The sequence below is a fragment of the Ostrinia nubilalis genome, chromosome 13, assembly GCF_963855985.1.
Source record: "Ostrinia nubilalis chromosome 13, ilOstNubi1.1, whole genome shotgun sequence".
In the NCBI taxonomy this organism is placed as follows: Eukaryota; Metazoa; Arthropoda; class Insecta; order Lepidoptera; family Crambidae; genus Ostrinia; species Ostrinia nubilalis.
In genome coordinates this window covers 4717980-4745305 of record NC_087100.1, presented here as the reverse complement: position 1 = coordinate 4745305, position 27326 = coordinate 4717980, and the positions used below count along the sequence as shown (strand labels likewise).

The following is a 27326-nucleotide window of genomic DNA, read 5'->3' as shown; positions in this document are numbered from 1 at the left end:
ATTGCAGCTTAACAGTCGTCAAACTGGATTGAGAATTTGAGACAATGATGGACTCGGACTCGTCCGGTGCGGACTTCTGCCGGTTCTGCCGGTCAGAGGCGTCGTCAGACCGGCCGCTATTCCACCCTTGCATCTGCACGGGTTCCATCAAGTGGATTCACCAAGAGTGCCTGGTGCAATGGATGCGGTATTCCAGGAAGGAGATTTGCGAGCTCTGCGGCCATCGGTTTTCGTTTATGCCGATCTACTCGCCCGATATGCCTCGCAGGCTGCCTATCCGCGACGTAGTGGGTGGCCTGGTGACTTCCGTTGCGTCCGCCGTGAAAGACTGGCTGCATTACACTTTGGTGGCGCTCGCTTGGCTCGGGATCGTGCCGCTAACGGCGTGCCGGACGTATAGATGCCTATTCTCAGGATCATTAGACCCAGTCATATCCTTACCATTCGACATCGTATCTGCTGAGAACCTGGCGAAAGATGTCTTTTCTGGGTGTTTTGTGGTGACGTGTACCCTGTTTTCGTTTATTGGACTGATTTGGTTGAGAGAGCAAATAATGCATGGTGGCGGTCCTGATTGGATGGAGAGAGAAATTATGCCAGCGCCGGCAGCAGAAGATATTCCTTTGCCTGACAATAACAATGACCTTGTGAATGATGCGCCAGCGGATGATGCGGCTAGAGAGGAAGCTAACGGAGAGGGTGGTGAGGACCCGCTGGTGGGGGACGAAGCCAACTGGAACCCTATGGAGTGGGACCGTGCTGCCGCTGAGGAGTTGACCTGGGCTCGTCTGCTGGGGCTGGACGGATCAATGGTGTTCCTAGAGCATGTGTTCTGGGTTGTGTCATTGAACACCTTTTTTATTGTTGTGTTTGCATTTTGCCCCTATCATATTGGCCGGTTGGGGGCAGCGATGGCTGGATTCACCGCTGAGGGTCCCTTTGCCGGTCCCCTCACTGCCCTGGCTGGATATGTCTTAGTGGGAGCAATCCTGGCAGTTCTACATGGCATAGCATCACTACTGCGTCTAAGAAGTGCCAAAAAAGCATTAGGATTCTGCTATGTGGTGGTGAAAGTTGCCCTACTATCTGTGGTTGAGGTAAGAATACATTATTTGTAACAAATATTTCATTAAATTCTCCATTCATCATTAATTTTATTGACCTACTAAATTGGAATTATAACTTCCTTTCAATTTCCTGCCATTGGTAACTTTGGTTGTTAACCATTTCCAAATACTTCCTTCAGTAATTAAGAAATTGGTGGCCCAAATGAATACATTACAAGCGTTAATTAATAACTGCCTTTTCATGCCTTTAATTTATTGAGAGAACGGCAAATCATGTTGATACCAGCTGATTGATTCATTGTTTATATCTCGTCTTTGTTATTTTTATAATATTTTATCAACACACTAACTTTAGAACTTATCAGACTGTCAACAACTTGCCTGAAATGTTGCAATTTTTGCTTTATCATTCTCACTAAATATAACTTACTACAGAATATTGATAATTTTGCACATAACTATTATGTATTTCTTAACATGGAAACAATTAATTAATATGCACTGTTATCAACACACAAGCTAAAAATAAACCAATTAAAATGTTAATAATTTGGTGCCAATGCATTACTGTTTATTGAGATGTACAAACTTTAGAATTGGTTTACAATTCTGGCAAGATGTTCATATGAATAATATTGAATGTAGATTATAACATTTTCAATGCATGCTCAATGGTATTTCTACAAAAATAGATACAAACTAGCAAAGCTGCTATATGCTATCTGATTGACATAAGAATTTGACAAAATCTTTCCTTTGTCTATCAGATCGGTGTGATCCCACTGGTATGCGGTTGGTGGCTGGACCTATGCTCCTTATCGATGTTCGACGCGACCCTCAAAGACCGCGAGGCAAGCCTCCAAGCTGCCCCCTGGACGCTCATGTTCATACACTGGCTAGTCGGCATGGTCTATGTGTATTACTTTGCCTCCTTCATACTACTGTTGAGAGAGGTGCTGAGACCAGGCGTGCTGTGGTTCTTGAAGAACCTGAATGACCCTGATTTTAGTCCTGTGCAGGTTTGTAAATTTATTATTATTCAGTTTTAGTATTTATTCACAGAAGTATTTTTATAATTTGACACCTGGATAAATTCTTCTTTGTTAATTAAATTATTGCAAAGATACATACATAATGTAGTACAGTAAAATTTCGATTATCCGGACATCCGATTATCTGGACTCATTCTTTACGGCTATAATTACCAATTTAGGGCCTGGACCCATCAACACGGCACGGCGCCGTTACACGTTTCACGCTCTTTTTTCATTGTTAAAAGAAATGGATTCACCCAATGGTCTAAATCAGGGGTCTCCAAATTTTGAAGCCTTGGGGCCATAATATTTTTTTCGATTATCCGCAATGGTATTCATTGATCCGGATAATCAGATTCTTTGATCCCTTTGTTTATTGCATTGCATGTTTAATAAAATTATATTGCATTGTACACATTTTATTTGTTTTTATTGATTAATTTCATTTATTTTAATAATTTATTTTCATCAGCCCATGATACAAATGCCTTACCATAGAGTGTTTACAGGAAATGATCCACCTGTCAGTATGGTCTCACATTCGCCGGCTGGTGGTGTCTGCCATGATATTCGGGACTGCTGTGCTGTTCATGTTGTGGCTGCCGATAAGAGTGATCAAGTATGTGCTGCCTGGATTCCTGCCGTATGCTGTGGCTGTCCACACTGAAGCTCCAGTCAATGAACTTAGCTTGGAGTTGCTGCTGCTTCAGGTGAGTTTTAGTATATTTGATATGATCAGGTAAAGGTTGTTAGAAATTTTGATTTAATAGGCTGTTTAAATTAATAACGTCAACTGCTGGACTATGTATTGTGGCCAACTAAAAATGCTATATTAGCTCAAAACCAATTAAACTTAGAATTGATTAGTAGGGGTACTCCATTACGTACTTTTGGGTCTTTGAGTGAGAGGGTTAGAAAAATCTAAACATCAGACTAATTATTATCTGTTCTTTTGGTCCTCAGTATCTAAGGACAGCCCTTTTCCAGAGCAAAAGGTTTTCTTTTTATGAAATCTCGATTCAATTGTTATTCCAGGTGATCCTGCCAGCGCTGCTGGAACAATCCCACACCAGAACCTGGCTGAAGGCAGGCTTACGGGCCTGGTGCCTGTGCGCCGCCGGCGTGCTAGGGCTCCGCTCGTACTTGCTGGGCGAGGCGGCGCGCCAGGCGGAGCCGCACCCGCCGCCGCACCCGCCGCACCAGCTCGGCGCCGCGCACCAGGTCAGTCCTAGGTCCAGGACCTAGTATGCTTCCCTGAGGTACACCATATTCTTCTTGGAGACTATCACTTATGTCTGCACCCGTTTGGACACACCGCTTGAGATTTGAAAGGTAGCGGGGAAACCAGTCGCTTATTAGAGCCGCTCCCGCTGCATCAGCTGGGCGCCGCGCACCAGGTCAGTGGACGCTTCCAGAACAGTCCCGCACCAGGAGCTGGCTGAAGGCAGGCTTCCAAGCGTGGTGTCTTCTAGGCGCCAGAAGTTTGACCACCAGCCAGCCCACAATGGACTTCGGAACCTGTTCTTGAAGGACTGCTGTATTTTCAGTATAGCATTTCACATAATATTTCGGCTCACTTCAAATTCAGCTTCAGGATGTCGATTATGTATACGAGAAATAGTGTTGGACCTAGTATGCTTCCCTGAGGTACACCATATTCTTCTTAGAGACTACACTTATGTCTGCACCTGTTTGGACAAACCGCTAAAAATTTTAAAGGTAGCGGGAAAACCAGTCGCTTATTAGAGCCGCATTCTAGTACAGTCTCGCACCAGGAGCTGGCTGAAGGCAGGCCTGCGGGCGTGGTGCCTGTGTGCTAGGGCTCCGCTCGTACTTGCTGGGCGAGGCGGCGCGCCAGGCGGAACCGCACCCGCCGCCGCACCCGCCGCACCAGCTCGGCGCCGCGCACCAGGTCAGTCCTACGTCCAGGACCTAGTATGCTTCCCTGAGGTACACCATATTCTTCTTGGAGACTATCACTTATGTCTGCACCCGTTTGGACACACCGCTTGAGATTTGAAAGGTAGCGGGGAAACCAGTCGCTTATTAGAGCCGCGCCCGCTGCACCAGCTCGGCGCCGCGCACCAGGTCCGTGGACGCTTCCAGAACAGTCCCGCATCAGGAGCTGGCTGAAGGCAGGCTTCCAAGCGTGGTGTCTTCTAGGCGCCAGAAGTTTGATCACCAGCCAGCCCACAATGGAAGGACTGCTGTATTTTCAGTATAGCATTGCACATATTATTTCGGCTCACTTCAAATTCAGCTTCAGGATGTCGATTAGGTATACGAGAAATAATGTTGGACCTAGTATGCTTCCCTGAGGTACACCATATTCTTCTTGGAGACTATCATTTATGTCTGAATCCATTTGGACACACTGCTTGAGATTTGAAAGGTAGCGGGGAAACCAGTCGCTTATTAGAGCCGCGCCCGCTGCATCAGCTGGGCGCCGCGCACCAGGTCCGTGGACGCTTCCAGAACAGTCCCGCACCAGGAGCTGGCTGAAGGCAGGCTTCCAAGCGTGGTGTCTTCTGGGCGCCAGAAGTTTGATCACCAGCCAGCCCACAATGGACTTCAGAACCTGTTCTTGAAGGACTGCTGTATTTTCACATAATATTTCGGCTCACTTCAAATTCAGCTTCAGGATGTCGATTAGGTATACGAGAAATAGTATTGGACCTAGTATGCTTCCCTGAGGTACACCATATTCTTTTTTGGGACTGCATCCATTTGGACACACCGCTTGAGATTTGAAAGATAGCGGGAAAACCAGTCGCTTATTAGAGCCGCATTCTAGAACACTCTCGCACCAGGACCTGGCTGAAGGCAGGCCTTCGGGCGTGGTGCTTATGCGCCGCCGGCGTGCTAGGGCTCCGCTCGTACTTGCTGGGCGAGGCGGCGCGCCAGGCGGAGCCGCACCCGCCGCCGCACCCGCCGCACCAGCTCGGCGCCGCGCACCAGGTCAGTGGACGCTTCCAGAACAGTCCCGCACCAGGAGCTGGCTGAAGGCAGGCCTGCGGGCGTGGTGCCTGTGCGCTGCCGGCGTGCTAGGGCTCCGCTCGTACTTGCTGGGCGAGGCGGCGCGCCAGGCGGAGCCGCACCCGCCGCACCAGCTTGGCGCCGCGCACCAGGTCAGTGGACGCTTCCAGGACAGTCCCGCACCAGGAGCTGGCTGAAGGCAGGCTTCCAAGCGTGGTAAATCTCATATTCCAAGCGTGGTGTCTTCTATAGTCTGGTCTGCGAGCACGTAGAATTTTGTCCAATGACCCCAAGCTACCCATCCTTATCGCACGTGCGTAATTATGTTGCTGTCACGCTCGCACACTCACTGCGGGCGCCCGTCGCACAGACCCATCCTCAGAACAGGCAGAACCTGTTCTTGAAGGACTGCTGTATTCTCAGTAGGTAGGTATAGCATTGCTCACTTCAAATTCAGCTTCAGGATGTCGATTAGGTATACGAGAAATAGTATTGGACCTAGTATGCTTCCCTGAGGTACACCATATTCTTCTTGGAGACTCACTTGTGTCTGCACCCGTTTGGAGACACCGCTTGATATTTGAAAGGTAGCGGGGAAAGCTGCATCAGCTCGGCGCCGCGCACCAGGTCAGTGGACGCTTCCAGAACAGTCGCACCAGGAGCTGGCTGAAAGCAGGCTTCCAAGCGTTGTGTCTGTGCAGCCGGCGTGCTAGGGCTCCGCTCGTACTTGCTGGCTGAAGGCAGGCTTCCAAGCGTTGTGTCTGTGCAGCCGGCGTGCTAGGGCTCCGCTCGTACTTGCTGGGCGAGGCGGCGCGCCAGGCGGAGCCGCACCCGCCGCCGCACCCGCCGCACCAGCTCGGCGCCGCGCACCAGGTCAGTCCTACGTCCAGGACCTAGTATGCTTCCCTGAGGTACACCATATTCGTCTTGGAGACTATCACTTATGTCTGCACCCGTTTGGACACACCGCCTGAGATTTTAAAGGTAGCGGGGAAACCAGTCGCTTAGTCGCACCAGCTAGGCGCCGCGCACCAGGTCAGTGGACGCTTCCAGGACAGTCCCGCACCAGGAGCTGGCTGAAAGCAGGCTTCCAAGCGTGGTGTCTTCTAGGCGCCAGAAGTTTGATCACCAGCCAGCCCACAAAATGGACTTCAAAACCTGTTCTTGAAGGACTGCTGTATTTTCACATAATATTTCGGCTCACTTCAAATTCAGCTTCAGGATGTCGATTAGGTATACGAGAAATAGTCTTGGACCTAGTATGCTTCCCTGAGGTACACCATATTCTTCTTGGAGACTATCACTTATGTCTGCACCCGTTTGGACACACCGCTTGAGATTTGAAAGGTCGCTAGGAAAACGGTCACTTATTGCCACATTCAGTTTCTGCAAATTATTGGGACCGTAAGGCCCTTTTCACACGTCCCGGTTGCCGGCTAACCGGCGCTGGGTATCCGGTGGTGAAGTGTATGGGCATGGTACGTAGCTTTCACATGTTCCGGCGTAATTAATCCGGCATGCCCATACACTTCACGACCGGGTACCCGGCGCCGGTTAGCCGGCAACCGGGACGTGTGAAAAGGGCCTAACTGTGTCAAAGGCCTCCGCTATTTCTAAAAGTCTCCAAGGCAGGCTTGAAGAATGGCTTACAGTTTGCGTTTCTTCTCGATTATAATTTTGGTCTCTCTTTTTTAATGTCAATATGTGGTTGTAATCGTTTACGCGTTTCTAAAATAAATGATAATTTGTTTGTTGACAGGCGCTGATGCGTCGAGACGGGCCAGCCGGCTACGAGCCCTACGTCCGCGTGTCTTGGTTCCCGGTGCGACTCGCCGCTCTATTGGTCCTCGTTTCAATCTCCTTGGTGCTTGCTAGCGCTCTCACTTTGGTAAGTGGCAATCTTTTACTTAAGTAACCATTTTGTATGTTTTTAATTCTGTTGTTCTGTTCCTTGTTGCATCTTCTTATCTATAACCGTTTGCCAGAATCTACAGAAGTATCTGCAGATAGTAAGATCTAAATTAAATCAACTTTCTTATTTTTTTACAAAAGGTTATCCCTGTGGCGATCGGAAGAAAAGTAATGGCTCTATGGCTGCCTAAGGCTTCAGAAGGTGTTCACGAACTATACACTGCGGCTTGTGGTAAGAGTTCATCAATTGTCTGTGTGTCACAAGTGCATTTTCGCACAGATGTGAGCAAGTTTACAAGGTTTTCAGCTGAATGTAGAATTGAATTCCTCTTCACGATAGTGGCGTGGTTTCCATGGTTGATAACTCGGTCATGTGGGGAGTTTCGACTTGTATATTATGACGAATCATGATATAAGTGGCTCATTCAGTTAGTGACTTTGTTAACAGCGTCTAACACCCGGCGTAAAATACCCTGTAGGCTACAGAATTTTTGTCGGCTGAAAGTTTGGACGGCTTCTAATTTGTAATCGGCCGATACCAAATCTTCTATAGTCAGGTCCGTGAGCACGTAGAATTTTGTCCAATGACCCCTAGCTACCCATCCTTATCGCTCGCGCGTAATTATATTGCTGTCGCGACTGTGCGACTGGCACCCGCAGTGAGTGTGCGAGCGCGATACGGGCTTTATACATGATTTAGTCCAAAGCCCAATCACAGGGTTTGTCGGGCGCAAACTGCTGAGGGGTCATCCATAAAGAACGTCACACGTAAAGAGGGGGGGAGGGGGTTGACAAAGTGTGACATGGTGTGACAAGGGGTGGGAGGGGTCCTAAGTTTCGTGACATCACATTTCAATTGTTTCAAATATTTGATATAATGTTGATTTCATAAAAAAAAGTACTCAATTTACATGGAAATAAAACTAATTTCGGAACTGCTGTTAATTTAATCATTTTTCGATGTGAAATTGCAAAACATGTGACGTCACACTAGGGAGGGGGGGGGGGTCTCAGAAATGTGACCACCTGTGACAAGGACGGAGGGGGGGGGGGGTCAAAAATCATGAAATTCGTGTGACGTACTTTATGGATGGCCCCTCAGATCTCATTTTGAAATAGCACCGGGGTGATCCTGTGGTCCTTTCGTTTAAGGGATGTACGTATGCTGGGCTTTGGGCCGCGGCGGCACGTTAGCGGCGGGCTGGGCCCGCGGCGGCCGCACCGCACTAGTGTCCCGCTGCATACTGTGGGCGCGGGTAGCGCTGCGGGCCGCGCTGGCCGCCGCCGCGCTGCTAGGGCTGGTGCCGCTTATGTTCGGGCTGCTGCTGGAGCTGGTGAGTTGAACACAACCCTATGTGGTTGGAAATGGCGTGGCAAAGTTAGTCAGCTAACGGCTGGAGCTGGTGAGTTAAACATGACCCTATGTCTTATGGCATACGGTTGGAAATGATATGACAAAGCTAATCAGCTAACGGCTGGAGCTGGTGAGTTCAACACGACCCTATGTCTTATGGCATACGGTTGGAAATGACGTGACAAAGCTAGTCAGCACACGGCTGGAGCCGGTGAGTAGTGTCTCGCTGCATACTGTGGGCGCGCGTGGCGCTGGCCGCCGCCGCATTGCTCGGACTAGTGCCGCTCATGTTCGGGCTGCTGCTGGAGCTGGCGAGTTAAATAACACCCTATGTCTTAGGGCATACGGTTGTAAATGACATGACAAAGGTGAGTGTGGGCCAGAGTAAAACTACCCCTAATTTGTTTGTCATACGGTTGGAAATGTCGTGACAAAGCTACTCAATCAATGGGTGGAGCTGGTGAAAGTGAGCCAGAGCAAAACTAACCTTATTTCTTATGGCATACGGTTGGAAATGATATGACAAAGCTAATCAGCACACGGCTGGAGTAGTGAGTAGTGCATACTGTGGGCGCGCGTCGCGCTGGCCGCCGCCGCTCTGCTCGGACTAGTGCCGCTTATGTTCGGGCTACTTCTGGAGCTGGTGAGTTGAACACAACCCTATGTCTTAGGGCATACGGTTGGAAATGACATGACAAAGCTGCAACTGGTGAGATGGCTTTTATCTCACCTGATGGTAAGTGATATCAGGCCGAAGGTGGAAGCGAGCTTCATCCGGAATCCTCAACCACGGAGGAACTAGTTATCTTACCTCTAACTGTCGAAACACAACAATGCTGTTAACATTGTTGTTATGGCGACAGACTTAGGTAAGATGGTGGTAGCTAGCCAGGCGGTCTTAGACCAAGAACTACCACCAACCTTACGGAACAGAAAAATCTGCCCCCACTGGGAATCGAACCCGGGACCTCTGCGTCTGAAGCAGGTGGGTTTACCATTAGACCACAGAGGCGGTTTGGCATACGGTTGGAAATGACGTGGCAAAGCTAGGCAGCAAACTACTGGAGCTGGTGCCGCTACTGTTGGAGCTGGTGAGTTAAACACAGCCCTATGTCTTATGGCATACGGTTGGAAATGACGTGACAAAGCTATTCAGCACACGGCTGGAGTAGTGAGTAGTGTCCCGCTGCATACTGTGGGCGCGAGTCGCGCTGCGGGCCGCGCTGGCCGCCGCCGCTCTACTAGGGCTGGTGCCGCTTATGTTCGGGCTGCTGCTGGAGCTGGTGAGTTGAACACAACCCTATGGCTGGTTTTAGTGTCATCGGCCGACGAAAAATCAACGGTGTGCGCCTACTCTTAGAGTAATGCGGTCCGCAGGAACCGCTCTCTCCGTAGCAGTTCATACAGATCGGCTGTGCGGAGCGATCTGCACTGACGATCCGCGTGACACTAAAACCAGCCTATGTCTTATGGCATACGGTTGGAAATTACATGACAAAGCTACTCAGCAAACGGCTGGAGTTGGTGAGTGTGGGACAGAGTAAAACTAACCCTATTTCTTATGGCATACGGTTGGAACTATGTGACAAAGCTAATCAGCACACGGCTGGAGCTGGTGAGTGTAGGCCAGAGCACAACTAACTCTAATTTGTATGGCATATGGTTGGAAATGACATGACAAAGCTACTCAGCAAACGGCTGGAGCCGGTGAGTAGTGTCTCGCTGGAGCCGGTGAGTAGTGTCTCGCTGCATACTGTGGGCGCGCGTCGCGCTGCGGGCCGCGTTGGACGCCGCTGCTCTACTGGGACTAGTGCCGCTTATGTTCGGGCTGCTGCTGGAGCTGGTGAGTTGAACACAACCCTATGGCTGGTTTTAGTGTCACGCGGACCGTCCGGTACGGCAGCCGGTCTGTATGAACTTCTATGGAGCGTTTTAGAGTAATGCGGTCTGCAGGAACCGCTCTCTCCGTAGCAGTTCATACAGATCGGCTGTGCGGAGCGATCCGTACTGACGGTCCGCGTGACACTAAAACCAGCCTATGTCTTATGGCATACGGTTGGAAATGACGTGACAAAGTTCGTCAGCACACGGCTGGAGTTGTGAGTGTGGGCCAGAGTAAAAGCAACCCTAATTATAATGTCATATGGTTGGAAATGACGTGACAAAGCTCACGTCAAAGTCAGTTCACGGCTGGAGTAATGAGTTGCATACTGTGGATGCGCGTGGCGCTGTTCGGACTAGTGCCGCTTATGTTCGGGCTACTGCTGGAGCTGGTGAGTTAAACACAGCCTTATTTCTTATGGCATACGGTTGGGAATGACTTGACAAAGCTAATCAGCACACGGCTGGAGTAATGAGTAGTGTCCCGCTGCATACTGTGGGCGCGCGTCGCGCTGCGGGCCGCGTTGGACGCCGCTGCTCTACTGGGACTAGTGCCGCTTATGTTCGGGCTGCTGCTGGAGCTGGTGAGTTGAACACAACCCTATTTCTTATGGCATAGGGTTGGAAATGACTTGACAGAGTTGGCACACGGCTGGAGTAATGAGTAGTGTCCCGCTGCATACTGTGGGCGCGCGTCGCGCTGCTCTACTGGGACTGGTGCCGCTTATGTTCGGGCTGCTGCTGGAGCTGGTGAGTTACCGTATGCCCTAAGAAATAGGGCATACGGTTGGAAATGACATGACAAAGCTGCAACTGGTGAGATGGCTCTTGGCTTGTATCTCACCTGATGGTAAATGATGATCAGGCCGAAGGTGGAAGCGAGCTTCATCCGGAATCCTCAACCACGGAGGAACTGGCTATCTTACCTCGCAACTGCCGAAACACAACAATGCTGTTAACATTGTTGTTATGGCGACAGACTTAGGTAAGATGGTGGTAGCTAGCCAGGCGGTCTTAGACCAAGAACTACCACCAACCTTACGGAACAGAAAAATCTGCCCCCACTGGGAATCGAACCCGGGACCTCTGCGTCTGAAGCAGGTGGGTTTACCATTAGACCACAGAGGCGGTTTGGCATACGGTTGGAAATGACGTGGCAAAGCTAGGCAGCAAACTACTGGAGCTGGTGCCGCTACTGTTGGAGCTGGTGAGTTAAACACAGCCCTATTTCTTATGGCATACGGTTGGGAATGACTTGACAGAGTTGGCACACGGCTGGAATAATGAGTAGTGTCCCGCTGCATACTGTGGGCGCGCGTGGCGCTGCGGGCCGCGCTGGCCGCCGCCGCGCTGCTGGGACTAGTGCCGCTTATGTTCGGGCTGCTGCTGGAGCTGGTGAGTTAAACACCACCCTATGGCTGGTTTTAGTGTCATCGGCCGACGAAAAATCAACGGTGTGCGCCTACTCTTAGAGTAATGCGGTCCTCAGGAACCGTACTCTCCGTAACAGTTCATACAGATCGGCTGTGCGAAGCGATCCGCACTGACGGTCCGCGTGACACTAAAACCAGCCTATGTCTTATGGCATACGGTTGAAAATGACATGACAAAGCTAGTCAGCACACGGCTGGAGCTGGTGAGTACTGTGGGCGCGCGTCGCGCTGCGGGCCGCGCTGGCCGCCGCCGCGCTGCTAGGGCTGGTGCCGCTTATGTTCGGGCTGCTGCTGGAGCTGGTGAGTTGAACACAACCCTATTCCTAATGGCATACGGTTGGAAATGACATGACAAAGGTGACAACCCACCTCCACCCAGAGTGGTGTGGGCCAGAGTAAAACTAACCTTAATTTGAATGGCATACGGTTCGAAATGACGTGACAAAGCTAGTCAGCACACGGCTGGAGTAATGAGTAGTGTCCCGCTGCATACTGTGGGCGCGCGTGGCGCTGCGGGCCGCGCTGGCCGCCGCCGCGCTGCTGGGACTAGTGCCGCTTATGTTCGGGCTGCTGCTGGAGCTGGTGAGTTGAACACAACCCTACGTCTTATGGCATACGGTTGGAAATGACTTGACAAAGCTACTCAGCTAATGGCTGGAGTTGGTGAATGTGAGCCAGAGCAAAACTAACTCTAACTTGGATGGCATACGGTTGGAAATTACTTGACAAAGCTAATCAGCAAACAGCTGGAGCTGGTGAGCGTGGGACAGAGCAAAACTAACCTTAATTTGAATGGCATATGGTTGGAAATGTCGTGACAGAGCTACTCAGCACACGGCTAGAGCCGGTGAGTAGTGTCCCGCTGCATACTGTGGGCGCGAGTCGCGCTGCGGGCCGCGCTGGCCGCTGCCGCGCTGCTCGGACTAGTGCCGCTTATGTTCGGGCTGCTGCTGGAGCTGGTGAGTTGAACACGACCCTATGTCTTATGGCATACGGTTGGAAATGACATGACAAAGGTGACAATCCACCACCACCCAGAGTGGTGTGGTACAGAGTAAAACTGACCTTAATTTGAATGGCATATGGTTGGAAATGACATGACAAAGCTACTCAGCTAATGGCTGGAGTAATGAATAGTGTCCCGCTGCATACTGTGGGCGCGAGTCGCGCTGCGGGCCGCGCTGGCCGCCGCCGCGCTGCTCTTTTTTTTTTTTTTTTTTTTTTTTTTTTTTTTTTTTTTTTTTTTTTTTTTTTTTATACTCTAGTACCTCTGACGTAATCAGAGACTTTCTTATTACGAAGTTTTTATTTTCTTTTTTGTTTATGTAAATTTAATATATATGTGGGTGTTTTAACTGTTTATGTAAGAATTTTAATTTTTTAATTATTGTTTTCAGACTAGATAAACTGTATTTTTATTTTTGGTCGTAATTTAATTGATCCTTTTCTCTTTGTTCATTTTTATTCTTTTTATTGTTTTCTATGTACCCTCCGGTATGCCCATCATACTGGGGGTACACTAGTTTTTATTTCTGGTTATTGTTTTGCTGGCGACTTTCTTGCAATATTCCAGGAATTTTACTCTATTTTTATTTTCCGTCATAATACGTGGTATGTTGGTCGTATTTAGTGTCAAATTTATCTTATTTTCTACCTCTAATCTCAAGCTGGCATATACAGGGCAATCGATTATTACGTGGAGCACACTTTCTTCAACGTCCGGGTCGCAGAGGCACGACGGGTTCTCTTTGCACTTGAAACGATGCAAGTACTCAGAGAACCCGCCGTGTCCCGTCAACACCTGGGTGACCACCGCGTCAACCTCCATCTTGCGGACCACCCTGTACGCCGCCATCGCGTCTGGGAAAAATGTTTTGGTGACGCCCCCAGTATCGTTCGATCTGTATCTCTGGTTCCATTCATCAAGCGAGCGCATACGAATGCACCGCTTGATGAATGAGACCGGACACAGATCGTACTTGGGCTTTTTCTTGGTGTTGAGTGCTGCCTCTTTTGCTAACTCGTCCGCCCTCTCGTTGCCCGCCAGACCCGCGTGCGCTTTTATCCAGTGCAAAGTTACAACTTTGCCCTGGAGGGAAGCGGATGTGATGTTTCCCCTAGTTTTAACAGCTAACGGGTGCAAGCAGGCAAGATTGGTGATGGTCTGGAGGGCGGACATGGAGTCGCTGTAGATAGCAAAGGAGTTTTCCCTGCGCCGGAGGATCTCCTCGGTAGCCTCGCATACCGCCAGGAGTTCCGCCTGGTAGACAGTACAATATGACGGCAGACAAAGCTTGATGGATTTGGTTTCCGCCTGTCTATTCCACAAGGATAGCGCAGCGCCAACCTTGTCCTCAATTTTGCTGCCGTCCGTAAAGATACGCACTGCGTAATCGCTGTTCGCGTTTAATTGTTCCTCATCTACCAAGCTCACGAACTCGAGACGCATATGTTCCGCTGGGTGAGGAGCCTCAATCGCAGGAGCCATGCGCTCGACCTCCCTATCCCCCAGCTCTGGCTGGGGCACCCCCCTCTTGGCCTCATAAAGTGAGGCGGCCTCACGAATTCGGAGATCCAATGGGAGTATCCCAGCCAGAACCAGCGCGGAGTTCAGGGATACCGTGCGGTAGGCTCTGCAGAGCTTTTGAGCAAAACTCCGTTGGACAGCGCTCAGATGCTTGACGACACCAAGTTTAGAGGCAGCAGGAGCCCATGCGGCAGCGGCGTACATGATGACCGGCTCGACGGTCGCGACGTAAATGGTCCTCACAACCTCCGGGTGGAGGCCCGCCGCGCTGCTCGGACTAGTGCCGCTTATGTTCGGGCTGCTGCTGGAGCTGGTGAGTTCAACACAACCCTATGGCTGGTTTTAGTGTCACGCGGACCGTCCGGTACGGCAGCCGGTCTGTATGATCTTCTATGGAGCGTTTTAGAATAATGCGGTCCTCAGGAACCGTACTCTCCGTAAAACAGTTCATACAGATCGGCTGTGCGGAGCGATCCGCACTGACGATCCGCGTGACACTAAAACCAGCCTATGTCTTATGGCATACGGTTGGAAATGACATGACAAAGCTAATCAGCTCACGGCTGGAGCTGGTGAGTTAAACATGACCCTATGTCTTATGGCATAGGGTTGGAAATGACGTGACAAAGCTACTCAGCACAAGGCTGGAGCCGGTGAGTAGTGTCTCGCTGCATACTGTGGGCGCGCGTGGCTCTATTCGGACTAGTGCCGCTCATGTTCGGGCTACTGCTGGAGCTGGTGAGTTAAAAACAAGTGTGTTAAGTCAACCCTATGTCAGCTAGTCAGCACACAGCTGGAGCCGGTGAGTAGTGTCCCGCTGCATACTGTGGGCGCGGGTAGCGCTGCGGGCCGCGCTGGCCGCCGCCGCGTTGCTCGGACTAGTGCCGCTTATGTTCGGGCTGCTGTTGGAGCTGGTGAGTTGAACACAACCCTATGTCTTATGGCATAGGGTTGGAAATGACGTGACAAAGGTGAGTGTGGGTCAGAGTAAAAATACCCCTAATATGGATGGCATGCTGTCGGAAATGACGTGACAAAGCTACAGCAAACGACTGGAGCTGGTGAGCGTGGGACAGAGTAAAACTAACTCTAATTTTCTTTGTCGTACGGTTGGAAATGACGTGGCAAAGTTAGCTCACGGCTGGAGTAGTGAGTAGTGTCCCGCTGCATACTGTGGGCGCGCGTCGCGCTGCGGGCCGCGCTGGCCGCCGCCGCGCTGCTCGGACTAGTGCCGCTCATGTTCGGGCTGCTGCTGGAGCTGGTGAGTTGAACACGACCCTATGTCTTATGTCATACGGTTGGGAATGACTTGACAAAGCTAGTCAGCAAACTGCTGGAGCTGATGAGTGTGGGCCAGAGTAAAACTAACTAACTTGGATGGCATATGGTTGGAAATTACTTGACAAAGCTAATCAGCTAACGGCTGGAGCTAGCGAGTGTGGGCCAGAGTAAAACTAACCCTATTTCTTATGGCATACGGTTGAAAATGACGTGACAAAGCTAGTTGGCACACGGCTGGAGTAATGAGTAGTGTCCCGCTGCATACTGTGGGCGCGCGTCGCGCTGCGGGCCGCGCTGGCCGCCGCCGCGCTGCTGGGACTAGTGCCGCTCATGTTCGGGCTGCTGCTGGAGCTGGTGAGTTCAACACAACCCTATGGCTGGTTTTATTGTCACGCGGACCGTCCGGTACGGCAGCCGGTCTGTATGAACTTCTATGGAGCGTTTTAGAGTAATGCGGTCTGCAGGAACCGCTCTCTCCGTAGCAGTTCATACAGATCGGCTGTGCGGAGCGATCCGTACTGACGGTCCGCGTGACACTAAAACCAGCCTATGTCTTATGGCATACGGTTGGAAATGATGTGACAAAGCTACTCAGCAAACGGCTGGAGCTGGTGAGTTAAACACGACCCTATGTCTTATGGCATACGGTTCGAAATGACGTAACAGAGTTAGTCAGCGCACGGCTGGAGCGGGTGAGTAGTGTCCCGCTGCATACTGTGGGCGCGCGTCGCGCTGCGGGCCGCGCTGGCCGCCGCCGCTCTACTAGGGCTGGTGCCGCTCATGTTCGGGCTGCTGCTGGAGCTGGTGAGTTGAACACAACCCTATGGCTGGTTTTAGTGTCACGCGGACCGTCCGGTACGGATCCGCTCCGCGCAGCCGGTCTGTATGATCTTCTATGGAGCGTTTTAGAATAATGCGGTCCGCAGGAACCGCTCTCTCCGTAGCAGTTCATACAGATCGGCTGTGCGAAGCGATCCGCACTGACGGTCCGCGTGACACTAAAACCAGCCTATGTCTTATGGCATACGGTTGGAAATGATGTGACAGAGTTAGTCAGAAAGCAGCTGGAGTTGTGAGTGTGGGCCAGAGTAAAAGTAACCCTAATTTTAATGTCATATGGTTGGAAATGACGTGACAAAGCTCACGTCAAAGTCAGCTCACGGCTGGAGTAATGAGTTGCATACTGTGGATGCGCGTGGCGCTGTTCGGACTAGTGCCGCTCATGTTCGGGCTGCTGCTGGAGCTGGTGAGTTGAACACGACCCTATGTCTTAGGGCATAGGGTCGAAAATGATGTGACAAAGCTAATCAGCACACGGCTGGAGCTGGTGAGTGCGGGTCAGAGTAAAACTAACTCTAGTTTGAATGTCATATGGTTGGAAATGACATGATAAAGCTAATCAGTTAACGGCTGGAGCTAGTGAGTGTGGGCCAGAGTAAAACTAACCCTATTTCTTATGGCATACGGTTGGGAATGACTTGACAAAGCTAATCAGAACACGGCTGGAGCCGGTGAGTAGTGTCCCGCTGCATACTGTGGGCGCGCGTCGCGCTGCGGGCCGCGCTGGCCGCCGCCGCGCTGCTGGGACTAGTGCCGCTTATGTTCGGGCTGCTGCTGGAGCTGGTGAGTTGAACACGACCCTATGTCTTAGGGCATACGGTTGGAAATGACATGACAAAGGTGAGTGTGGGCCAGAGTAAAACTAACCTTAATTTGAATGGCATATGGTTGGAAATGACTTGACAAAGCTAATCAGCACACGGCTGGAGTAGTGAGTAGTGCATACTGTGGGCGCGCGTCGCGCTGCTCTACTGGGACTGGTGCCGCTTATGTTCGGGCTGCTGCTGGAGCTGGTGAGTAACCGTATGCCCTAAGAAATAGGGCATACGGTTGGAAATGACATGACAAAGTTGCAACTGGTGAGATGGCTCTTGGCTTGTATCTCACCTGATGGTAAGTGATGATCAGGCCGAAGGTGGAAGCGAGCTTCATCCGGAATCCTCAACCACGGAGGAACTAGTTATCTTACCTCTAACTGCCGAAACACAACAATGCTGTTAACATTGTTGTTATGGCGACAGACTTAGGTAAGATGGTGGTAGCTAGCCAGGCGGTCTTAGACCAAGCCCGAGTAGCACCAACCAAACGGAACAGAAAAATCTGCCCCCACTGGGAATCGAACCCGGGAGCTCTGCGTCTGAAGCAGGTGGGCTTACCATTAGACCACAGAGGCGGTTTGGCATACGGTTGGAAATGACGTGGCAAAGCTAGTCAGCAAACTACTGGAGCTGGTGCCGCTTATGTTCGGGCTACTGCTGGAGCTGGTGAGTTCAACACAACCCTATGTCTTATGGCATACGGTTGGAAATGACATGACAAAGCTACTCAGCTAATGGCTGGAGCCCGGTGAGTAGTGTCCGCGCTGGATGTAAGCCGCTACCAACCGGGCGATGTGGGAATCATTGCGGGGAGGCCTATGTTCAGCAGTGGAAGTCTTGTGACTGAAATGATAATGATGATGCAAATACAACAGCATGTGACTACTTCTGGCGGCGACGTGCGGCGATTGACAAACTCTAACCGATGCCTGCTGACGCCTGCTCTCTTTGTGACGAGAATTACGTTTCACGGTGCCTCGCCTTTGGCTGGCTCCATGCCGCTCGCTGTGTGTCGCACCGCATGCACGCTTTATGACGCAGCAGTACACAACGAAACAGAACGTTATTCACGATGTTTTATTTATGATAATAATATTTTACAGGTCTCTAAAAGCATAGTGATTTCTTGAGATCAAAACTCAGAGCAAATCTCGACAGGCTGCTGTAAGAAATAAAGTAAACGCTCAGAGAAAGTTTCAACAGAGTAATCTGCTGTAAGAAATAAAATCCAAAATTAATGACTCCCTGTTGTGTCCCCAGGTGCTGGTGATCCCACTCCGCGTGCCACTTGAACAGTCGCCCGTACTATTCGTGTGGCAGGACTGGGCACTAGGCGTGCTTTACACCAAGATCGTGTGCGCACTCACAATGATGGGCCCCGACTGGGCCATGCGACGCGCCATCGAGAAGGCCTACCGCGACGGCATCCGCGAGATGGACCTCAAGTGAGTACAAACAAGGTGGACCGACGACATCATAAAAGTAGCAGGAAGGCGCTGGACGCAGGCCGCTACCATGGACCTCAAGTGAGTACAAACAAGGTGGACCGACGACATTATAAAAGTAGCAGGAAGACGCTGGACGCAGGCCGCTACCGTGGACTTCAAGTGAGGTTCAGCCACGAGGTGGACCGACGACATTATGAAGGTAGCAGACATCAGGAAAGTTCTCGAGTGGCGACCACGGGCTGGAAGACGTAGCGTAGGCAGGCCTCTTATTAGGTGGACCGACGATCTGGTAAAGGTCGCGGGAAGAACCTGGATGCGGGCAGCGCAGGACCGTTCATTATGGAAAACCTTGGGGGAGGCCTTTGTCCAGCAGTGGACGTCATTTGGCTGAAACGAGACATCAGGAAGGCGCTGGACGCAGGCCGCTACCAACCGGTCAACATGGAAATCATTGGCCTATGTTCAGCAGTGGACGTCTTATGGCTGAAATGATGATGACGATGAGTACAGCCACGGCGCCGGTAATGTCCCCTCGTGGGCCGCTGGAGTAGTCGCTCGCTATAAATTTAGCGCGATTGGCGAGTGACAGGATTACAGGACTTTACAGTAGCGTCAACTGGTGTGCTGTAATACGGTAGCCGTCATTGGGTAATGAATGCTTGGTGACATCAAAAGAAAGAGTACTGTGCCAAATTGTACTTCTAATGTTGCAAGTAGCGGGATGAACTTTATTCTTTCTTTGATTCACGACCACAGTGTACTTTTGTCTTGTTCTCCAAACTAATATTCGTGTTTCGCAGGGTGCATGTGATATACTACCCTACCGTTTACTAACTGTCAAACCACACATGTAATGCAAATGAATGATTTGATTTCGTTTCCAGATTCATCCTAACTGAAGTGGCCGCGCCCATAGTGTGCTGGCTGGGACTAGCTCTTGCAGTACCGTACGCGTTCGCGCACAGCGTGGCGCCGCTGGTGGTGACGTCAGCGGCGCAGCGCAATCTGCTGGCGCGCCGCGTGTACCCCGCGCTGCTGCTGTGCTGCGTGCTGTGCGCGCTCACCGTGTTCCAGGTGGGTACGCACAGTGTGCGCTGGTGTGACGTCACCGCAGCCTGCTGGCGCGCCGCGTGTACCCCGCGCTGCTGCTGTGCTGCGTGCTGTGCGCGCTCACCGTGTTCCAGGTGGGTACGCACAGCGTGCGCCGGTGTGACGTCACCGCGGCCTGCTGGCGCGCCGCGTGTATCTTGCGCTGCTGCTGTGCTGCGTGCTGTGCGCGCTCACAGTGTTCCAGGTGGGTACGCACAGCGTGCGCTGGTGTGACGTCACCGCGGCCTGCTGGCGCGCCGCGTGTACCCCGCGCTGCTGCTGTGCTGCGTGCTGTGCGCGCTCACAGTGTTCCAGGTGGGTACGCACAGCGTGCGCTGGTGTGACGTCACCGCGGCCTGCTGGCGCGCCGCGTGTACCCCGCGCTGCTGCTGTGCTGCGTGCTGTGCGCGCTCACAGTGTTCCAGGTGGGTACGCACAGCGTGCGCTGGTGTGACGTCACCGCGGCCTGCTGGCGCGCCGCGTGTACCCCGCGCTGCTGCTGTGCTGCGTGCTGTGCGCGCTCACAGTGTTCCAGGTGGGTACGCACAGCGTGCGCTGGTGTGACGTCACCGCGGCCTGCTGGCGCGCCGCGTGTACCCCGCGCTGCTGCTGTGCTGCGTGCTGTGCGCGCTCACAGTGTTCCAGGTGGGTACGCACAGCGTGCGCTGGTGTGACGTCACCGCGGCCTGCTGGCGCGCCGCGTGTACCCCGCGCTGCTGCTGTGCTGCGTGCTGTGCGCGCTCACAGTGTTCCAGGTGGGTACGCACAGCGTGCGCTGGTGTGACGTCACCGCGGCCTGCTGGCGCGCCGCGTGTACCCCGCGCTGCTGCTGTGCTGCGTGCTGTGCGCGCTCACAGTGTTCCAGGTGGGTACGCACAGCGTGCGCTGGTGTGACGTCACCGCGGCCTGCTGGCGCGCCGCGTGTACCCCGCGCTGCTGCTGTGCTGCGTGCTGTGCGCGCTCACAGTGTTCCAGGTGGGTACGCACAGCGTGCGCTGGTGTGACGTCACCGCGGCCTGCTGGCGCGCCGCGTGTACCCCGCGCTGCTGCTGTGCTGCGTGCTGTGCGCGCTCACCGTGTTCCAGGTGGGTACGCACAGCGTGCGCTGGTGTGACGTCACCGCGCTGCTGCTGTGCTGCGTGCTGTGCGCGCTCACCGTGTTCCAGGTGGGTACGCACAGCGTGCGCCGGTGTGACGTCACCGCAGCCTGCTGGCGCGCCGCGTGTGCCCCGCGCTGCTGCTGTGCTGCGTGCTGTGCGCGCTCACCGTGTTCCAGGTACATAAGGATAAGTTAATCGCTCCTGTGGTCTACTGGTAAGATGACCTGCTTCAGACGCAGAGCTCCCGGATTAAATTCCTAGTGGGAAGTGGCAGGCTAGCTACCATCGTCTTACTTAAGTCTGTCGCCATAACAACAATGTTAACAGCATTGTTGTGTTCCGGTAGTTACGAGGTAAGATAGCCAGTTCCTCCGTGGTTGAGGATTCCGGGTGCAGCTCGCTTCCACCTTCGGCCTGATCATCACTTACCATCAGGTGAGATACAGGCCAAGAGCTTCCTCTTTGTGGATAAAAAAAAAGTTCTTTACCTCGAAATTTGCGGGCACCGGGGTGGCAGCGGCGGCAACGTAGCAGCAGCGTGGTACCGCAGATAACGCAGACCCGCCTCGCTGCCGAGGCAGACATCTAAGACCTCCCCCCACTTTAAAAAACCATAGTGTATAATTTTACTCACGTGCTAGGGTTTGTACGCGGGATGTTTGAATAACAATGAGGGTCTATACTGAGAGTCTCATTACATCTCCCCCCTCCAAGACTAGGGTTCCACAAGCCAATCGTCGTCTCGCCAGCGATCGGTAGTCCAGCTTTGGCATTTCGGCGATATAGAGCCGGCGCCGCATCAACGTTGCGCGGGCGCTGCCTAAACGACGATGCTCGAAAGGACGCTAGTGTGGGGGGTCCGTATATTGTTACTATTCCAAAAAGCTCCTATTGTTACTTGCTTGTGGCTAAGATAGGCCACCTGGTGGGCGCGCTATTTAATTAAGGTTGTTGTTGTCATTTGCTTGTAGCGAAGATAAAGGCGCTAACTGGTGGGCGCAAGTACGATAGAAAGACTCAGATTTGGATTCTTTAAATTGACGACACTGTAGACTAAAATCCTGTTACTCGCAAGTGACGCCTACTAGCGCAAATACGTAGCCCACATTACCAGTGTTTGCTTTGAATTCAATAGAATAACATTATCTATTTTTTCCTGCAGATTCGCCAATTCCGCAAGTTATACGAGCACATCAAGAATGACAAGTACCTAGTAGGCCAGAGGCTCGTGAACTACGACCATCGGCGTCACAAGCAACAAGCCCAGCTGGCCGCCTGAGCGCCGCGATATCGCGTCACCATCGCGTTCGACCGCAATCAGTTCGACCGTAAGCACTTCGACCGTGAACACTTCGACCGTAAACACTTTGACCGAAAACAGAACATCAGCAGTGTACGCGCAGTGGTCTATACAACTAGCGTTGCCAGATTAGCATTTCAAAAGTCAGTACATAAAAAACGGGTTTTGACTTAAAAAATCGGGACTTCTAAAATTACACATTGTATTTTTGTGATTAAAATAAAAAAAAAATCAGTCAGATCAATGAAAAAAATCACCTAAAGTATTAGATAGGCATTCTCTACAATGGATCTACTCTGATTGAGGCTAGAAGAATGCTATATGGTGTTAAGTTCACCTTATGTAAATACTATAAATGTTGTAGTTCGATGTTTTAAATAAATAAAACAGCGGTATATTCGGCATTACACTCATGCTGTTTTCTAAACGTCCTAGAAACGGGACGTCTCATCAAAAGAGACCTCTGGCAACACTAAACACGACACACCGGTCGCCTAACGGTCCGACTAGTGGTTGCAGCGTGGTGAACGAAACGCGAACGCGTAAACGGCTAAACTCAAACGTGAATTCGTATTCAACGCTAGAGCTGCGTACGTCAACAAATACAACAATGAATGAAATAAATAAAGAAAAGTTAATTCTTTTTGAGAAAATAACACTTAATTGAAACTCTTGTTTTTTTTGGTCTAAAATTATGCGTTTAAGAAATTGTATCTTAGAATGAAAGAAAACCGGTGTCAAATATCGAATTTCATAAGAAGACATAACTTTGTTTGACTGGTTTTGTTGATGTACCAGTTTCAGTATAGAATACGATATTGCTAACGTGATCGTGTGAGATGAACATTAATAATATCAATATTTTTTATGTAATAAATAACACTTATCCTTCTAGAAACTACATTGAAAGAAATATAAAGCCATAAACTTATATTTTTAGTAGTTAACCTCTCACACGATCTATGTTACTAAACTCCGCTCGTCACGCAGATAGAATTTCGTACAATGACCCCAAGCTATCCATCCTTATCTATTGCTGTCGCGCTCGCACACTCACTGCGGCCGCCCGTCGCATAGTCGCGACAGCAATTTAATTACGTGCGTGTGATAAGGATGCGTGGCTTGGGTTCATTGTACGAAATTATATTTGCTCGGCGACCGGACTTTATTTGAAAAATACTTTGAGTATTTATAAATGTTCGAGACGTTAAGTGTAATCTTAAATCAGAACATGTGGTACTTCAAACGTGAACGGAGACCAAACTTGAAACTGTCGATAGAATTTATTTTATTGTAAAAAATAATATTTTAAAAGACACCAAAGTGAGAGTCGGAATTCGCTAAAAAACGATTGGATCACGTAATTTCTAAAATTACTCACAGCCACATGTATTTTAAATATTGTATACTATATTTTAAGTACAATTTGAACAGTATGGAGTGCATTTTGTAATGAATAGGTTTTGTTTTGTATACGGTTTCGCTAACCTTTGATATTACAGCAAATATACAGTATGTAAATGTTATAATGTAACTCCAGTTCTATACAGATATATTTCATAGAAAAGCATGATATTCCTCAAAAACTTCGGAAAATAAGCATTATTACATTACAAAATTTCATAAAAGCGTAATATCTAATGCCTCCCTGATATGAAACATTCCTGACTAACGAAACAACTGTGTATTTGCTGTATTATTATTGATTAGCGACTCCCCTCAACCCATGGGCTTACACGATACATGGTGTATCGTTTGCGGACGCTCGAAGCGTGAGGTCAATTCGCACGCCCTGTATAGTCACGAAAGCATTTGTAGCGACAACAGCTTGACCGCTGTGGCCATCCAGGCTACACCAAACGAAGCTAGTTCAGGTTAGTTACGACTATTTAATATTTATGACATCGGAAAGTGTAAATAAGTTCACGCCAATAGTTTTTATATGTGCAGGGTGTCCCATGAAAATCATGTGAAGCTTAAGGTGGATGTAGATCAAAGGATGGCTCGCAAACCCTTTTTTATTACTTTTAATTAGTAAAAAACTGATGATGAAAGAAAAAAATGTTTTAATGAGTCATTATAGAAACAAATATTTGCCAAAAACTTAGACACACCGCAAAAAAAAACCTTCCTTATCAAAGTTAACAGACTGTCGAAGTTTGTATGGGAAATAATAAATTTTTGTGATTTGCCCTTTATTTTTGATGAATGTTTCTTTATTTATGACTAACAGTCACCTATTACATATTTGCACTAATTAAAAATAGTACATACTACAATATACACTTTAAGCTTGATGTGACTTTAATAGGACACCATGTATCCTAAAACCTGATAGATGTTTTAAATCAACTCTTTGTTTAGTATACGTTCTATTATAATACTAAATTAAAGAATATCTGAATGCCTACGATTTACCTCACTGAACTAGTTATTTTCGCCTTAATTTGTATAGAGTAGAAGAGAGGAGTCTATACGTATATTACATACATTCGAAAGAGTACGCTAAGGTGTGTCGTCCATAGTTAAGCTTAGTTTCTTACCTAACTTTCCAATATTGATATTGTTCCATAGGTGTTGGTTCGCATAGCTGACGCAGTTTTCCATAGTTGTGTGCAAACATAAGAATAATATACTTCGTACAGAACAATTTCTTCGCAAAGGAATTTAAAAAAAAATGTACTCAATATCGTCAACAATATGGTGCAATTTAGCTTGCCTCAGAGTCGAGCACCGTTTCGTTTACGTACTAGATAAATCCATTGCAAGCGAATTTAACTCTTATTATTCGAGAGAAACGATTCAAAATACATACCTTGCGAATTAGCCACGCGTGTTTTGTTTTCGATGCCTACTCGGGAGGTCTGTTTTTACAAACACTATGGAAAATTGTGTCAGCTATGATTGATGATATGATTTCACACCATCTGATTAAGGGTTAAGTTTATTCAATAAATACATACAATAAAAAGACAACAAACCGGTAAAACGACACTATTACTAATTATTTAGCGTGCACCAAATATAAAACGGCTTGCCAAACTTTTAAAAAGACTTGAAACCTATTCGAGCTGATTTTTCAACCGTTAACATTTGGTTCGTGTACAAAAGAATTATAATATTATGAAGGTTATAGGTTTTTATTTATTCGCTACTTGACGATTGAAAAATTGGCCTAAATACTATGTATGTATTTGAATTTAGTCAGAGTGATATTTGATTGTAAAATAATTATTGTATCTAAAATGTGTGTATACTATTGGTAGAGGCTGTTTGTTTTATATTTTTTATAATTTATCATATTTTTTTTTACTTATTAATTAAAAGAGATATAAAGAGAATTATTATCACTCTGAACAAAAATCGATATGAAATGAAAATAGTTTTTTTTTCTTCCTATTTGTTTGCGAGAGCAGCTTATTTGTGAGTTATGTTTGTAGAAGTAGTAACAGATATTTTGTACGAACAAGGTTGTCGTACTTATTGTCGTACAAGTAAAGGAATGGCTGAAATCAGATACAGAGAAAAAATATTACGTAGAAGCATTGGCACTGCACCAGGCCAGATTCGCTTACGTAATCGTTAAAAAAACCATAATAAACGATGAAGAACTAACATCCAAGTTGAACTGCCACGAACAGCTTTGTTTAAACAAAATATTGTAACATTACTATTGGTCTAGCTAGGGCTTAACTGAGTCAGTGCCTGAGGTACGGGAGCGGCACGGGAGGGTGTTTTTGAGACGTCAAACGTCAGCGAGACTTAGATTTGTGCGCTTTGTCACGTCATAATATGTCAATGTCACCCCTCTCTTGTCGCTTCCATACCTCAGACATTGGCTCAGCTAAGCGCTAGACATACAGGGTGTTGATTTTAATCCTCGCCATATTTATTTAGGTGATCAATTATGAACGTATTATCCACAAAAAAAACAAACGAAAGTGGAATTTTTAGCGAACATTTTCCGTGCGTCATCCACTGTACTGTGGCTCGCAATACTGCAATACGTTTACACTGCGGCACCATCGAGTTACGCGGATTGCTCGCTTATCATGTCGGATAGCCTACTGAAGGTAGCCACGTAAAGTAGGTAGTGTTAATAGGTATTTTTCTTTGAGTAACTAAAGTTAAAGTTCATTTTAAATTTTTTCGAAGTAATTTTTTTTACTAATTTGTGATCAGAATAAGCTTCTTAATCAACTCCCTAAATATTGCGAGGATTGATATCAACACCCTGTATAAACAGAAGGACTGATCAAATACAGGCCAAACGGTTGAATTTAATTTATTTTTTTAATAAAATACGGTTATGTCATATCTTACAACACTTGAGATCCTTTTGGCCAGTCCTCGCAAACGTGCACTCGGTAATCTTGGAAGTTGTTGTCAGACATCCATTTAGGTTAATGCTTCATAGGATGTAATAAATCAGTCTTAATTTTATTTTAGTGTAAGGCGTAGTAGACACGCACCCGTACGGTCAGAAAAACATCAATTTTTGAAACTATTGTGATTTATTGATCTACTTTGTTTGCTTTATAAAAGCTTCAGTTAAATTTTTACCCCCTTACTAATAAAAAGTTACACAGTTGTTGAACACTGTTTTAAAATGACATTTTCATACTAAACGTCACTTTAAAACACTGTTCAACGAGCATGTAAGTTTTATTAGTAAGGGGGTTAGTTAGTGGTAATTGAGAAAAAACTTCCTAATTTCATAAGCCGTTATTGCACTAACATGATTAGAATTGATTTCAAAGCTTTTTTGATATTTGCATTTGGTTTAGATTCTTTGCAGCGGCACGGAATTAATAAATGAATAATAACTACCCTGTTTCTCATTCTACCTGCGTGTTCCATTCGCTGGATCATATTTTTTTTCTATCTAGCGTTGTTAAGTAGTTTTATAATATAATTTATTGTATACTGCTCAATCTTGTATTTTGTTTTATTGACTTAGTTTTGTTTTCTTTCTTTTGGGGACTTATTCTGAAGATACAGATTGGAATAATTTATTTATAATTGTACCTATGTATGAAAATGTAAAACGTTAATTTATAATTATGGTGTGGTTATAATAGGAAGAATAAGTCCCTAAAATTGTTTTTGATTTATTTTCTCATTCACCTTCTGGCTGTAGTTGTACATTATTTTAAACATTTAATTGGCCAGAGTAATTAAAGTGGAGGCTCCATCGGTAAAGAGTTAGATGACATTAGATGCAGGTAATAAGCAATTTGTAAACAATAAAATAATTATTGAAATAA

General features: G+C 48.4%; 1 protein-coding gene across 1 annotated transcript; it reads left to right on the top strand.

Moving 5' to 3' along the window:
* The first annotated feature begins 42 nt into the window (after positions 1–42).
* LOC135077427 (E3 ubiquitin-protein ligase MARCHF6) lies at positions 43–27326 on the top strand. Its single transcript, XM_063971959.1, has 10 exons — positions 43–1097; positions 1835–2086; positions 2611–2811; positions 3137–3322; positions 6837–6965; positions 7130–7220; positions 8141–8322; positions 18383–18567; positions 19455–19644; positions 21922–27326. Exons 1-10 carry the CDS (start codon positions 45–47, stop codon positions 22036–22038), a joined length of 2586 nt encoding a protein of 861 aa, XP_063828029.1. The 5' UTR covers positions 43–44; the 3' UTR covers positions 22039–27326.

Coding starts and splice junctions, on each gene's coding strand:
- LOC135077427 (XM_063971959.1), top strand. CDS start 45: ATGATGGACTCGGACTCGTCCGGTGCGGACTTCTGCCGGTTCTGCCGG. Junction 6,966..7,129: donor TTGCTAGCGCTCTCACTTTG/GTAAGTGGCAAT, acceptor TTTTTACAAAAG/GTTATCCCTGTGGCGATCGG. Junction 18,568..19,454: donor ATCCGCGAGATGGACCTCAA/GTGAGTACAAAC, acceptor TTTCGTTTCCAG/ATTCATCCTAACTGAAGTGG.